This window comes from Rattus norvegicus, chromosome 2 (assembly GCF_036323735.1).
Source record: "Rattus norvegicus strain BN/NHsdMcwi chromosome 2, GRCr8, whole genome shotgun sequence".
Taxonomy (NCBI): Eukaryota; Metazoa; Chordata; class Mammalia; order Rodentia; family Muridae; genus Rattus; species Rattus norvegicus.
The window spans coordinates 27,353,979-27,370,102 of record NC_086020.1 but is presented as its reverse complement, the minus strand read 5'-3'; the positions used below and the strand labels follow the sequence as shown (position 1 = coordinate 27,370,102).

Sequence of the window (16,124 nt, the reverse complement as noted above, 5' to 3'; positions counted from 1 at the left end):
TGTTGTGTTTTCTTGATTGGAAGGCCCAGCTCACTGTGGGTGGCACCATCCCTAGGCTGGTAGTCCTGGGTGCTCTAAGAAAAAGCAGGTTCTTGCCTCCAGGTTCCTGCTCTGATTCCACAGTGATGGCCTGTGATGTAGAGCTGTAGGCTGAAATAAACCCTTTCCTCCTCAAGCTACTTTGGACAATAGAAACTCTTCAGACAAATACCATCATAAAAAGTAAAAATAACTATATGGGGGGAGCCATACAATGTACTGAAATACTATCTAAACCACAAAATAAGCACTCCCTGAATCATCCCCCCCAGGGTCTCCTCCTGATTCAGAATGTCACAGTCGGCGCCATCTGTGCTACAGCTGTTCTGGATTTTATATGGCAACAGGGGGCCTCAAAGCCAGCGAGACAATCTCCTCACTTTAACCACTGCTCCTGCAGTACAGATGAAGGTGTATGGGCTTTGGCATCAGGCTAGTGCGTCAGTCTAGCTTCTGGGAAAGTATTCAGCAGGGGTTGAACTCAGTTAATGAACCCATGCAAGCACACGGAGAGCTTCCTGCCTGTCATGACAGCCAAAAAAGCTTCAGAAATCTCTGGGGGTTTTGTTTTGTTTTGTTGTTTGTTTTTCCCTTTTTTTTTTTTTTTTTTTTTTGCCTTAGACATGGCAAAAGAGCCACAAATCCCAAGTCTGGGTAGAATTTACTAGGTCTGTCTCACTAGAGACAGGCTATCATAAAATTAAGTTGCCAGACAAAATTTAAACTCAACTGCCCTTAGGAATCCTGAAAACCAACACGGATAAATGGCCACCACTACAACTTCAACCTTATTTTTCAGTTTCCACCAAAACCCAAAGCTAAGTTCAAACACACTTGTTGGCATAACTTACCTATAGTTGAATTTGCAGACATTTTACCATAATAAAAAGCCGTGATATTTAAATACGTTAAATTCTGAAATGTGAGGTTGGCTTACATCACATAAAAACAGGAAAAGTGAACAGTACCTCGATGTTTTTACTGGCCACATTCTTCACAACAGCAGGGAAGAGTTCTGAGGCATTTTTCCCCTTTGCAATCATCTGTGGGGTTAAAGAGGACAATCAGGACAGAAGCTTTTAAGTTAGTAACCTGAAAACAAAACCATGTGCTGGGAAATTTTACCTACACTAATACTTGAAAGACTTGTCACAAAGCAAGGTACACAGTAACAGTTAAACTCTTTTCCACTGTCGAGCACATCCTGGCTCCACACATGCTCTTGTGCTTCAACATGAATCCAGAGATACACAGACACAGAAGGGAAATGTACAGCCAGACACGGGCGTGCAGTGCTGTGACCCCAGCACCTGGGAGCAGAGGCCAGAGGAAATCCAGGGCCAGCCTAGCCTATGGGAGACACTCTCTCTCATCCAAAGTCACACCGCCTAAAACCAAACTCAGTCTTCAAGATAAAGGATTTTAAAACAAAACAAAAGCACATTACAGAAGTGTCTTCATTCCGCTGGTTCTCCTCAACACCAGACACCACAGAAAGTTCTTGTTCTCTTCTCACGTCCAGACAGCAGGTCTTGTTCTCGTCCCACATCTATAGAGCAACCAGGCCCTGGTGCTCCTTCTCAGATCACTCCTGTGACTCCGTCTTTGCTGTTCTGGCCCTACCTCAGGTCAGCACCAGCTCTGAGGACATCCCCAACAGTTAGTTCCCTCAGTGCCTGTAATACACTAATACACACCACTGAGAGCTTAGTACGGTGTAGCCAATGGCAGAAGGCTGCTCCATCACGCACGAGGTCTGGGTTCTACCCATCGAGGTCTGGGTTCTACCCATCGTGATGAGGGGAAAGAAGGCCCCTCCCCTACTTTGCTCACGTCAGCCTACTTCACAGGGGCCTGACAACCTATAGCTCCAACTGCTTCAGTCACCTCTCCACGTCCTCCCGCTGCCCTCAGAGCTCTTCTCAGCTCCTCCGTCTACGCTGTTAACCAAGGCCTCACTCTCTCTGGCTCTGTTACCATCACAGCTGCCACCAGTTCACTGGACTTTCCTACATTCAACCTTCCTGAGCTATCACCCCTCACGGAAGCCATCCCCAAGGATCTGAGGGTCTCCATCCCCCCGTCAGAACCACCTCCCAGAATCTGCAATCCATGCTGGAATTTCCCACCGGCTTTAGTTATTTACTCTCTAGTTATGTACTTTTAGTTTATACCTATTTGTACTTTTATTTTCTTCTCATTCTAAAACATCCAGCTAAAGTGGTACATCAGCTTTATTAAGTATGAAATATGTAAATGCATTACATAAATGCTCTGTGATATTTTATGCTTTGTAATTCCAGTATGAAGTCATAAATCCTTTCTGTTGGGACATATTTAAAATATTCTGTAAGGATGCTAGGCACAGAACTGCATGTTTATAAGCCCAGCATTTGGGAGGCTGAGGCAGGAAGGTTTGAGTCAACCTGGGCTACAGAGCAAAAATGTTTCAAAAAAAAACTAAATAAACATTCCTTATTACAACCTCACCTTTATTATTATAGTTCCCTACTTGTAATATTTTTACTTATGTTCTGTGAAGCTTGCTAAAAATCATAGAAAATTCACAAACTCCTTCAGCTAAAACATTTTGCTATGGCTTGTAACCCTCCATTTCCTCATCTATCAAGTCACACTCACACTGTGTGAGGATTTTCTCTGAGACTCTGTCACATTCAACACTATGCCCAGGCTAACTCAACTCTATCCTGTAGAACGGTTTTCACAAAGTTAATATATACAAGGGAGAGGGGAAAACACCCTACAGTACAATTCCAAAAGTGCTTGCTGAGAGCGCAATGCACCAGAGACACAATGGTCCTTAGCCATGGAGTCCCTTCGAATACACATCATGTTCCAGAAACAAGTAAACAGCAAACCTGGGGTAATAACCCGAGTACCACAGACAAAGAGAGAAATGGGAGCCCTGCAGTGCACATGAAGAGGCAGGGCCACTGCTTTTCCATAAATTGATCACAGAGCTCTCCTTTCAGGGGAGGATGAAGGGAGGGAGGGAAGGAGGGAGGGGGGGGGGAGGGAGGGGGGAGGGAAGGAGGGAGGGGGGGAGTGGGATTTGCAGGAAGAGCACTTTCCACAGCATGCTCTGTAAGCAGGAGGTCAGAGCAGCCAGGGGGACGCACACATATGGAAGAAGGATGTGGGCTGGAGAGATGGCTCAGCCGTTAAAGGCTAGGCTCACAACCAAAAGAAGGATGTGCTGTCACAGCCGGGGGGGTCACAAGTCTCACGGGACCTGCATCTCAAGGAGAACTTTCCAAATTAGTGTGGGAAAGAGAACTGGAAATATGGAAGTGCCTGAAACAACTGTGAGGCCACTACTGTCTTTGTGGAAATGGACTGATATGAGTGAGAGACGAAAAGGCCAGCCGGCACAGTGAGTGGAAGATGGACACAGCGCGTGCTCGGAAGGGAAAGAGGGAAAGATGAGGGGGAGGGGCCATGATGGAGATGAGGAATCCGGTCAGGCAACTAAGACAGCAGCCGAGCATATAAAAAGGAACAGTATGGAATAACAGAGCAAACCAGTTAGTCTGCGCTCACAAAGGGATGAGATCACTCATGGTCCAGCCCTCAGTGTAGAAGAACCAAGGCAGCTGTGACTCCCTGACCTCAGGTAAAGAGGGCCTTACTATCAGGCTGCGGGAGAACAGGAGCCTGGGCAGTGACCTGGCCTGTCTGGGGTTCCCATGAGCACCTCTGCCAACATACAATTACATGTAACCCACTTCTGCCAACATACAATTACATGTAACCCACTTCTGCCAACATACAATTACATGTAACCCACTTCTGGCACTGGAGACTTCACTTGGGGGCGAGAGATGTATGGTTGCTGTCTTCAGAGCCGCAGTGACGTTTGTAACTGTAACCATGAATCTGTCTCTTTCAGGCCTCACAGGTTCCTGCTTTGCTTCCTATGCTGTTTCATTTTGAGGCTTTGCTAAATGGGGACCTGAAGATCCTTTTGTCTTCCAGAGAACATCTTATTACAAGATCTCCCTCACTACCCCTTCGGTGCATGCTAAGACATTTAACCTCACAGATATGAAATGAGTCACTCAAGCTTTCTTGGTGCCTGCCTAAAAACATTTTCCACCGTTATAACCATGTATTTACAAGAAAGCGCCATGTCTTAAGGTCCCTGCTGCATCATGGGATCTTCTTCCAAAGCACTTTCTCCTAACTGGTAATGCCAGACTGCTCACACGTAACGCGACTGCTGTTACAGTCGGCTCCTTTACCTTCCCACCGCCCCACTTTAAACAGCCTGGCAGTGCCCGGAGGTCACTTCCTGGACGGATCTGAGTCTCTGCTATGAGAAGAGAGGAAAGGATCTCAGCTCTCACACACAGCGCTGTGTGCTCACAACTGTAGGCAGCAAGATCCCAAAACTCCTCAAACACCTTACGTGAAAACAGGGTCACGCTACTGCCTTACTTTGTCTTCAAAATGACTGATTCTAGCTCACTGAAGAAATACCTTGATATCAGAGATAGATTTCTTATGTTACTGCCTCCTTAACATTTTTACAAGGTAATCTAAACGAATTAGCAAGAACAGAGCAATGTTGTTCACCTATTACTTAGCATGCACAGTGGATATAATCACAGCCTACATAGCTCCCAAAAGTCAAAATGTGTGAACATTTGCCTACCCCAACAATCCGCTTCATAGCATCCAGTTTGGCAGAATCTTTGTTGCTCTCCAGCATCTGCTTCAGGTCTTCATTCCTAGAACAAAACAGAAGATGTAATTATAGACTTGGACTTTTTGCAGAAGATAGCTGTTAAATCGATCGTCCCTAAGAGAACTGGAAACAACACAATGGGACAGCAGTAAGGAGTCTCATTCAGATAACCAAGGGCTGGTCTCCTGCTCTTCCCACAAAGTCTGTGTGTGCAGCACGCTGTCATGCAGCCCAAAGTGACACGAGGGCAGAACTGCCCTCAGCTTGACACCTGCTGATGAAATGCCAACGAGAGCGTGGCACTTACTTTCAAAGTTTCTTTGACATAATCACTAGGGAAAAAATTACCAAGGCAGCTCTAAAATGCTACCACATGCAAAACCAAAACAACCAAACTAAAAACGTTTTCAGATGCAGTACACAAGAGCTTGAGTAAGGTGTGTGCCATACACACCTTCCCAAATTCCTATCCCCATTGCACAAATAGGGACACCTCCTCATTCTGAGACTTTAACCACTTTAACGTCTAAATGGTGGCCTGTGGTAATAGCTACAGGGATGATAACTCAGGGCAGAGAGAGAGAGCTACCTAGAAGTTTCAGTCAGTGGGATACAGCAGCTGGGCATGGAGACAGACAGGAAGGGTGACATTATTCCCAGGTCAAAGACCCAAGCAGATCCCATTGCTACCCCAGCTATGCAGCAATGACACTGCGGGGGGGGGGGGGGGGGGGCGGGGGGGGGGCGGCAACACTGCTTTGTTTACCAAGCTCTCTGCTACTTCAAACAGCCCTAAAAGCACCTAAAACAAAAGGACTGCATCTCAGTTCCTGTGGGTCACCACCAGCCTTCTAAACTTCTCTGGGGAAATTCACAAATGTGCACTTGTCCCTCTAAAGAAAATGTATAATTTATAACCTCTCATCACTTTTCATTAAACAAAATGAAATAATTTTTGAAGACAGATTGCTAGACAAAGAGTTCTTGACACTCAGGAGAAGTAGTCAACCAACGCTTGTCCTTGGGCTGCAGCCAGAGCTGTGATGAAGCCTGTGTTTAGGACCCCTAGTCTGGGGTGTTATTGCAAACCTGGCAAGCTGAGAGAGATCTCGGCACCCAGAGCAGACTGATGCTGCAAAAACTGCTTTGCAACGAGGCACTAGGGCAAGGATTTAGAGCTCTAAAATACACATTCGGAAAAGGAGCAGAGAGAAGGGCAGGTGTTGGATATGATCTGTGAGGTCAGACAGAAGGAAGGGTCAAGTTATTGGAAGACGGAGGAAAGGTGGTTCTTGTTATGAACAGCAGCATAGGCCTTTGGTGAACTGTGTTCAGATGTCTTAAGGAAAATGGAGATGAACAGCAGGAGTGTGATGCATGTCTGCAGTCCCAAGACCAGGGGTGAGGTGAGAGAACCATTTGGGCCTGGGTTTCAGAGCAGTCTGAGGAACACAGTGAGAATCCACAGCAAAAGGGGCTAGAGGGAGGTAACGGGAACAGGAAGAAAAAGAAGGAAGGGAGTGGAGGAAGGAGAGAGGAGACAGAAGAGAAGGGAAGAAAGGACAGGAAGTTATGTCACTGGATATTTAAATGTGGCTACTTCAAAAACAGCATGTTGATAAAATAGCCTGGTTTCCCAAGAGATAAGACAGATCTTGACCAAGCCAATAGGGCTGTAGAGTGAGACCCTGTGGGAGCGCAGTCCAGAATGGAATCAATCATGTGAGGAGAATTCTGAGTGCATCTGAGAAAACTCAAAAAAAAATAAGGTCTTGTGACTTCAGTTTCTTCAAAAACATAAACTATTCTTGAATTATGCTTTCATGCCCCTCCAAAGTGCAGCAGATAGGAGTGAGTTTCCTTCCAACCATTCACCACAACTGGCTACTGGTATTTGTTTACATGCCATGAAAAACATGTTTTAGCCAGGTGCGGCTTGCCAGCCACAGGAGCCTTACCCTTGGGACTGTACACTTTGCTCTGAGGGTTGTACTTAACCTTCAGAGCATAAACTGTCTGATGCTCTGAATAAAGTTGGCTAGTGCATGAGCCTTATTTACTGGCTCCTTTCTCCCAGGTCCCAGACTCTAAAGCAGCAAACAAAATCCTGCCTATAAATAAATAAATAAATAAATAAATAAATAAATAAATAAATAAATTATATATATACACACACATACATATATATATGTATGTACACACAATATAATTTGATTTTTAAATAAGAATGATTTAAATATAAAAAAATAGAACTTAAAATTTTTAGAAAATCCTCAACCCAGCTCTACAACAAACAGTAAAAAGGGATATTCTAGAGAAATACCAAGGGTGTGGCTAAAATCACTTAAGAAAGTCAAACGAGGCAGTGCACTTGAAATCCCAACCAGGGAGGCTGAGGTGGACAGACTGAGTTTAAAGTCAGCCGTGGCCACACAGCCATTCCCAGCAGCCCAGGCCACCTAGAGACCTTGCCTCAGAACAAACAAAAAGGAGATCATGAGAAAACTCAGTCACCTCCAACAAGTCAGAGAGGAAGGGATCCTACAGCAGAGTCACTGCTTAAAACGAATGAGCAAGAACCGGTAGCATCTGGAATTTCCAGGCCCCATACACTGAGGTAGAGGGAAGCAGTCATCCATTATCAACTAGAAAAGCATCCCTGTAGGAGTGATGCCAGCCAGCCTGGTGATGGGCACTTGAGACCCCAGCAGAGGCACAAGCCCAGAGGTGCCCAAGGCAGGGCTTCCCACAGCCATTTTCACCCAAGAAATGTCTTACAGACCCCCATAGCCAGATATATGAAGTAGTATATATAAAAAGCATTCGTGGATAATAAATCATGAAGAAACTCACTTTAAAACATTTCTACACACACGACTTTGCCATGTAGTAAACATGAAAGCAGATCTTGTATGAGAATGTGTGGTCTGACCGCACATCTGATACGAGCACAGCTACTTCAACATCTGTCACAGCATCATGTATGCTAATGTATGGTCTAACCAGGCATCTGATATGAGCACAGTTACTTCAATGTCTGTCACAGCTGATCAACGCTCAGTGCTAAGTATCAAATTGTGGTATGTCCATTCCCCGGAATACAACTGAGCAATGAAAAAGAACTCCTGACACAAGACAGCACTAACGAACCTCCAGAGAGGCAGGCTGAGCCCCTGTCCTGCAAGGCCTCACCTGAACAGTGGCAAGGCAGGGCAGAGACAGAGCCACTGGGAGCACACAGGGCCTTTGCTTGGCACTTCAAGCATGTGACGAGAGAGAATGAGTCATATTAACAGGAGCAGGACGGGTTAAAACTGCAGACCCGCGAACAACACAAGTTTCATCAATGCTGACTTTCCTGTTGTGCTTTTTATACCAGAGCTTAGCAAGGACAAACTCACCAGAAATGGTGAGGGACACAGGACATCTCTATAGCATATCTCTCAACTCGGAATGACTCTAGAGACTCCGAAATATAAACTAAGAAGCAGCTTTGCAGTGACTGTAACTCAGACAATCACATTTTAAAAGGAAAGAGTCCAGCATCAGCTTTACCACAGGAGACAGAACAAGATCATAATTCATGAAAAATTATCATTTTTTTTCAAAGAAATGCAAAGTAAGGTATCATTACACACCCTCATAAGGGCTAAAAATGACTGATGACAATAATAAATGTTGGCATGGACATGGAGCACACAAAATTCTCAGTTGTTGGGAGAAACATAAAATGACATGATCGTGTAGGAAAGTGAGAAACTCTTACAAATTTAAGCACAAACTTGCCATTCATACCATTCACACTTGCCATACCATTCAGCCATTTATCCTCAGAGAAACAACGCACAGAGCCACACAGTGACTTAGAAAAATATTTGTTATTTATCTCTTAGCAATGATAAAGAACTAACTTACTGATGCAGGCAACAGGTTAATGAACTCTCAGAATCATTCTGAGATCAAAGAATGCAAACACAAAAGGGTGAGGTGGGGCTTAATTCTTGTAACATTCAAATTCAATTACAGTGTGGAAAGCAGCTGCATGGCAACCTGCATGGCAACTGGAGCACCCCGTCAACCTGAGCACCCTGGCAACCAGAGCACCCCAGCAACCGGAGCACCCCGGCAACCAGAGCACCCCGGCAACCGGAGCACCCAGGCAACCGGAGCACCCCGGCAACCGGAGCACCACGGCAACCGGAGCACCACGGCAACCGGAGCACCCCGGCAACCGGAGCACCACGGCAACTGGAGCACCACGGCAACCGGAGCACCATGCAGGAGGGAGGGACCACAGGGAGTTTTTTATGTCTAAGAAGCTGTAAAGGCTTTGCACCTGTGGTGATGATTTCACAGGTATGGGCATCCGTCAAGCATTTCTATCACAAGGTTTAAGTGGACAGCTGGTTATACGAAACCCTAATTCTATCAGATGGAGAAGGAGGGGTTACAGCACCTTATCCATTGGTTTGAACAAGACATTTAGTTCTACAGACAATGGCAATCGCGGCAATCGCACATATGAAATCAGCCAGGCCATTGACTTGCAGACTTTGAAATGAGGGTGTACATTCATGTTAATTCAAGAATTAAAATCCCTAAATCCCAGTTTAGTTCATCAGAAGAAACCTCTCAAGTTACTGAGAGACGCTGTCGGGGCACAGAGCCTAGAGCAGCGGTTCCCAGCCTTCCTAACATTGTGACCCTTCAATACAGTTCCTCATGCTGTGGTGACCCCCAACCACAAAAAAATTTTGCTTCTGTTACGAACTGTAATGTGGATATCTGATATGCAGTCTTTGTGAAGGGGTCGGGCCCCACAGGTTGAGGCGCACTGGCCGAGAGGGTGACACGTAAACTAGCTACCACTACTGCTTTCACAGTTCATGAGCTACAATCTGCACGCCAGCAGCAAGCTGGGAAATGTAGCCAAAAAACCCACTTGCACAGCTCCTATGTGCAACACATTCAACTACCAAACGAAAAGGCCCGGAAAAGGGCCAGTGAGACGCTCAGCTGGTAAGGACACCCACACCAAGCCTGGCAACCTCCACTTAACTCACTGGAGCCACATGGCAGAAGGAAAGAGCCAACTCCCACACGCTGGCCTCTGACCTCCATGCATACTCTAGGATGGATATGCGCACATGCACATGCATGCATGCATGTGCGTGTGCGTGCGCACGCACACACACACACACACACACACACACACACACACACACACACCATAAATAAAAATGTAATTTTTTTTAAAAACAGAGAAAGAAACACCTAGAAGGCCTTCCCTTCCAGCGGACACTTATACACAGATCCGGGCACCTCAGCACCTCAGACACCCAGCCTCCTTAGCCTCAGGCTCAAACACTTACAAAGACACATAACCCAGCAGCACCAGGGACGCATGAGGGGTGGAGCTCATGATGAGGGTGGACTGAGATGCATGCGGAGGCCCAGGGCTTGGTTCTCAGTAGCACCTACCCAGAAGCTTAAAAACATTCCTATCTCCAGTTCCAAGGGATCTGATGCCCAATTCTGGCCTCCATGGGCACCAGGCATGCATACAATGCATACATACATGTGGGCAGAATATTCTAGAAGACACTGTGATGGCTATTCCTGACTACTTCTGGAATCAACTAAAACTTGTGCAGCTCTTAGAGACTTTTTCTTAATTATTAAAAATAGGAAGACACACTTTTAATCCAGACCTTTGGAGTAAGAAGACCCACTTCCAATCTGGGCCACACCTTCTCCAGGGGCCTATATCGAGCACATGGAGGAGGGAAGTTTTCACTCTTGGCCTGCTTGCTCTCACCTTGCTGGCAACTCCATTCCTGGCATGAGAGCCCACTTCTTCATGAGTCTGACGTACATGGAAGACCAATTGAGACATCTGGCCTTGCAGACTAACAACTGCTGGAACCTTGGATCTGCCCTTGATAGACAGCCACTGTTGGACTAGTAGGACCACAGCCTGTGAACTGTTCTAATAAATGCCCTTTCTAAATATACATATAGACTCACTCTATAAGCTCTGTTCTTCTAAAGAACCCAACTAATATATCTTTTAAAAATAACAAAAAAAAAGAAGACATAAGCATGAGGTCCCAGCCCTCCATGGTCTCTGTATAAGCTGCCAGCACAAGGTGTGACCCAGACTGGTGATAGGTCCTCTTACATCCAAAGGTCTGGATTCAAAGTGTGTCTTCCTACTGGAGACAGCCTTTGCTGAGGTGATGAAGCTAAAATGAGGCCATGTGGGTGGGCCCTATGCTGGTCATGACTATCTTAAGAAGGGATGAGGGAAAGAATACATACGGCAAGGAATGATCAGGCAGGGACAAAGCGAACTAGAAAAGAGAGGCCTTGAAGACAAAGCTGTGGACACCTTCAAAAAGACTGTGTTGGTTAATTCACCCAGTGTCTATAACCCAGGCAAACTAACACAGGGTAAATGTTAAGAAACTGTCCTCGTACCAAAACAACTAAAAAAGAAAAGCTATACACACTTCACTTTTCCCCCGAAAGGACGCAGGCAATGCGAATTATTAAGAAAGTTTGCTTTTCACCAGTGGAAGGGAAAGCCCTGGGTCCTGCTAAGACTGAACCCCCAGTGAACTAGACTGTGGGGGGGGAGGGCGGCAATGGGGGGAGGGTTGGGAGGGGAACACCCATAAGGAAGGGGAGGGGGGAGGGGCATGTTTGCCCGGAAACCGGGAAAGGGAATAACACTCGAAATGTATATAAGAAATACTCAAGTTAATAAAAAAAAAAAAAGAAAAAAAAAAAAAAGAAAGAAAGTTTGCTTTTACTTCTCAAACGGTGCATTAAATATAGTAATGACCATTTGCAGGAGACAAAAAAACTACAGTAATTAATACAGCCAATTAAAATATAACCAGTACTTTATGTTAAATACTAAAATAGCTATGTAGAAATATTAGAAAAACTGCTAGACTGAGGAGATGGCTCAGGCATTTGATGAGAGTAAAGGCACGACACATGCAACCCTGATGGCCAGGGTTCAATCCCCAGAGCCCACATCAAAAGTGGCAGCAATGGCACGCATCTATAATGCCAGCACTCCGTGGTAAGGTGGAAGGCAGACAGGGGGAATCATCTAGAGGCTTGTGGGCCAGCCATCCTGGAGCACATAGCATAGCACTACAAGGTGGAAGGTGGGAACTGACTCCCAGAGGGTGACTTCTGACCCCCATATGCACACTACAGAACATGTATCCCCCACCCCCCAGCAAATAAGTAAACAAATGTTGGGGCTGGAGACATGCCTCTTTGGTTCTTTGGTAGATAGGACAGGGATTCCATTCCCACCACTCACATGGTGGTTCACAACCATCTGTAACCCCAGTTCCAAAGGATCTGACCCTGTTTCTGACCTCTGAGGACACCAGGCTCACACATGGTGTACATACATACATTCAGGAGAAACATTCATACACATAAAATAAATATTTTAAAAGAAAAACCAGGGCTGGAGAGATGACTCAGTTGTTAAGAGCACTGACTGCTCTTCCAGAGATCCTGAGTTCAAATCCCAGCAACCACATGGTGGCTCACAACCATCTGTACTGGGACCTGATGCCCTCTTCTGCTGTGTCTGATGACACCTATGGTGTAGTTATATATAATAATAAATAAAAATCTTTAAAAGAAAAGCCGTCTGCAAAGACTTACCAGTACGAACCATGAAAACACTATGAAGGCTCACTGCAGCAGCCTTAGAACGGCCTCTCCCAACATCTCAGGCTCCTGAAAGCTCAGAGACAAGAGAGAGCAGTGGTGGTGCGGGGAATGAGGGCGCTCAAGCAACCCTCCTTCTGCTTTGCCTGCTCTTTCATTTTATCTAATGACACTAAGTGGAAATACTAAAGCCTGAAAGAAACATTTTAAACTGCATTCCAGGTAAGAAAACACACACACAGAAAAAAAATGGAATTAGGTAAGAAGTGAGGAAGAAGAGATGATGACACCCCAATGCCAGGAAGGGGAGCCTTCCACCTCTGTTTCCCTTCCCTTTTCCCTAAGAATGTTCCAGAACCTTCCTCGCCAGTGTTACCTGGAGAGAGAAGCAGACAACGAGGAAGAATGATGTATCAAGTTTAGGACCGCTCCCCCAGACATCACCTTGCGGGTCCTAATGGAAGCCTGGCTAGTTCCTCCTACGGCTGGACAGACAGGGACCTCTCTTCAGCCACCCCGTGTCCTATCCTGTTCTCTAAAACTAAAAACTAGAAAACAGGATCCAGATATTAAAGCCAAAGGCTTAGTTCTTGTTTAACAGAAAAGACAGTCTTCAAGGCACACAAGGATGCCTTTTGAGCTGCCCTAGGAAAGAGCTAATGACTCTTGAGTCTGAGGTCCAAGGGAAGGAAAGTAAGTAAGCCCCAGGCTCTGCTTCAGCCCGAGGCAGTGCCCAACTTCCCCCATCGGTCACTATGCCCTCCCAGATAGTACCTTCCCCAGTGTCCCTTTGCTTGTCACCAAAACAAGGATTAAAAGTGCCAACGCCTTCCTGCTCACTCTCTGATGAACTACCTCTCCCTGCTCCAAAGCCAGTGCCTTCATGGTGTGTGTTCAAAACTGAGCAGGAGTGTGTGTGAGCTACTAAATGACACTTAGACATTAGGAAATGTTTATAAATAAGCAACCTGTTTGAAATACTGCTGAACTAGCAACATTTGAAACGCCATATGCATCTGTTTCAAGTGTATGCTTCTTTTTTTATTTTCCTGCTTCTTCACTTACTATTAACCCTCAAGATTAGGAACCAACTTTATTTTTACATAAGTGACATCTTGTGGTGTTAAATGGTATAACTGTTCCTGCCCTGTTGAAAATATGCCTGAAATCTCAAGGAACAGCAAACGCTTGGCTGAAAAGCCAAAGCAAACCTTACTCTGACCAGGAAGCACACTGTACTCTCCCGGAATAAAGCAGAACACTGCCCAGAGCAACATGGGGCCAGTCACACAGAACAAGCTGGGAGCAGGGGATTTTGTAGGGTGTCGGTGGCCTTTCTTTTTCATAAATCTAAAACCCAGAACTCATGAGACTACCCCTCCCTCCTTCACCCCCTGTAAAGCAAAGCAAATGAAGAAGAAACCGAGATGCGGCGGGAACTGATGCCCACCAGTGCCACTCAGTGTCCCCGAGAGTGCCTGGGCCCAGGCACACGCAGGCACTCAGTGTGCACCGGGAAACCTGGAGAGGAATATGACAGTTTAATTTTATGTTTATTGAATCCAATAAAAATGGGGTGGTACTTTACATACTTTTCCCACTGTATTTTCTAGTAATTCATTTCTATTGAATTTTATAGAAGTATTCATCCATGACAGACTGAAATTCTTCAAGGAAACCACAGCTCTTCAGCACACACAGTTAACTTGTCAGCCTTACTGTGGCTGACTTATAATAACAGTCTCCAATTCTAAGAGCTACTTTGTTCAGTTTTCAAACCTGGGTAAAGTCCTGCAATGGCGACATCAACCATAGGGCACTCCCTCCAAGCTTGTCCACAACCCTTCAAGCCGGACTCTCTCACACCCCAGCATCCTGATGGATTGCTACCACTCTGACCCCGTCTTTTCTAAAACTGCATACAAGCAGAGTCGTTCAGCAACTCTAAAACAAATGGCATTATGTGTGTTCCCTACTCAAAACAGACTAAGTGGTTCCTCTAGGACAGATGAGTTTATCTACAACTTCTCTCACTGATACTCACCCAGGTGTAAGCTACCACGAGTCTATGAGTAATTTTGACTTTTATTTACTCAAGAAGACTAGTTTTGAGACAGTCTCACCACATAGGCCGGGTTGGCCTGGACCTTGAGATCTTCGTTCCTCTGCCTCCCTAGAGCTGGGATTAGAGACATCCAACTCCTTGAACATCTTCTTTACAATATGTGAATGTGCATGCATGGGTGGAGGGCGAAGAACACCTTTCAGAAGCTGGTTCTCCCCTTCAGAACCCTGGGCTTGCACTGTAAGGATTTTTACCAACTCACTAGCCCCTCGAGCATTTACTTGCTCTGTGTTGAAAATATTCCAAGTCTTTCTCCCTAAGTCTTTTGAAATACACACTAGTAATCACCACCTAGTCACCCTACACGGTTACCTTTCCTTCCCTCAAAACAGTTCAGGAGCTGTGTGTGCACCACTAAGAGTTACACCTGAGACTTAAATCTAAAATGAGGGTGTGGCCCAAGTACTGGGACAGTGACTTCCTTCAGAGTTGTACCCCAAAGGAGATATCGAAATTGGAAGGGGTTGGGGGGAGACCAGGACATTTCCCAAGGCTTCCAGAAAACTCTCAAACCTGGGCTTTGAGAAGCTCCTAAGAGGACTCCCCAACTCCTGGTGGCAAATGGCAAATGTGAATGGATTTGCAGAAAGGGCTGGGCTAGTTAACCAGAGCGGGATGCGATGCTACAGCCCAGGCTCCTGCCTCCTGACGCACTGTGGACCTGGGCCTGTTGATGCTTGCAGTTTGCCTACTCTTCCTCTGATCAGAGCCTTGCACAGCTTCAGGCACCTGTTGTCAACACACTACATACTAAAATATAAAAAAGCAAACTCCAGCTACAAATGATGCAACCTTTATGCATCCAGTCACCCACCATCGCCTCTGGAACAGATAGGATTTTCTCTACCTAGTCCTGTGTACACGTTACAGGCACTCCCTTAACCCTTGCTAAGCTTTTCCCTCCTGGCTTTTTATTAAAACTTCTCCCATGCAGGACAACGACCTCTTCATTTAAAAAGCCAGTGTAAATCCATGGAACCGTCAGAGCACGCCTCAAGATTGAGACAAATGAACTCTGTCTTCCATCTTCAATGGCCTGCCTCCATTATGTCCCACCTGCACTGGTGACACACAAAAGAAAAACTCGGTGGGAGGGGAGGGATCTCTCATGAAATTGTATTTAATAACTAATATATAACAAAATATATTAAAAACAAAAATAAATACGCTTAAGCAGACTACACATCACAAGGCAGCACGGGAATGAAGTGAAACAAAAGGACAGACTGCAGAAGAGAATCAGGAAGCAGTGCTTACTCTCAGTTTTAAAACGGCTATGCGAGGAGTGTTTTTCAAAAGAGAATTATAACTTACTATACTTAGCAGGGCCATTCTGGTTGCTATGTCCAAAACATGTAGACTGATGTAGTACAAGCATCTTCAATCCCTGTCATGAAACCATCTTGTAAACTGCCACAGAAAACGGCCATTTTTAAAGCCATAGGCAAGTGCACACAGAACACAGACAGACAGGACTCTGAGGCCACCATCCCTCCAGACCACTTGCTCCCTCTGTGCATTTTCCCCTGGGAAGAACAGAACCAGAGA

General features: G+C 45.6%; 1 protein-coding gene across 4 annotated transcripts in view; it reads right to left on the bottom strand.

Moving 5' to 3' along the window:
• The window catches only part of Ap3b1 (adaptor related protein complex 3 subunit beta 1), a 204,443-nt gene that overhangs the window by 165,581 nt on the left and 22,738 nt on the right, over positions 1 to 16,124 (bottom strand). For 3 of the 4 annotated variants that reach the window (XM_063281703.1, XM_063281704.1, XM_063281705.1), the window contains exons 2-3: positions 4,715 to 4,790; positions 1,008 to 1,082 (exon numbers count right to left, since the gene is read on the bottom strand). The exons of the other annotated variant lie outside the window; for it this stretch is intronic. In XM_063281703.1, the coding sequence (XP_063137773.1) occupies positions 1,008 to 1,082; positions 4,715 to 4,790 (151 nt within the window). The remainder of the gene's footprint in view (positions 1 to 1,007; positions 1,083 to 4,714; positions 4,791 to 16,124) is intronic. 4 annotated transcript variants of the gene reach the window in all.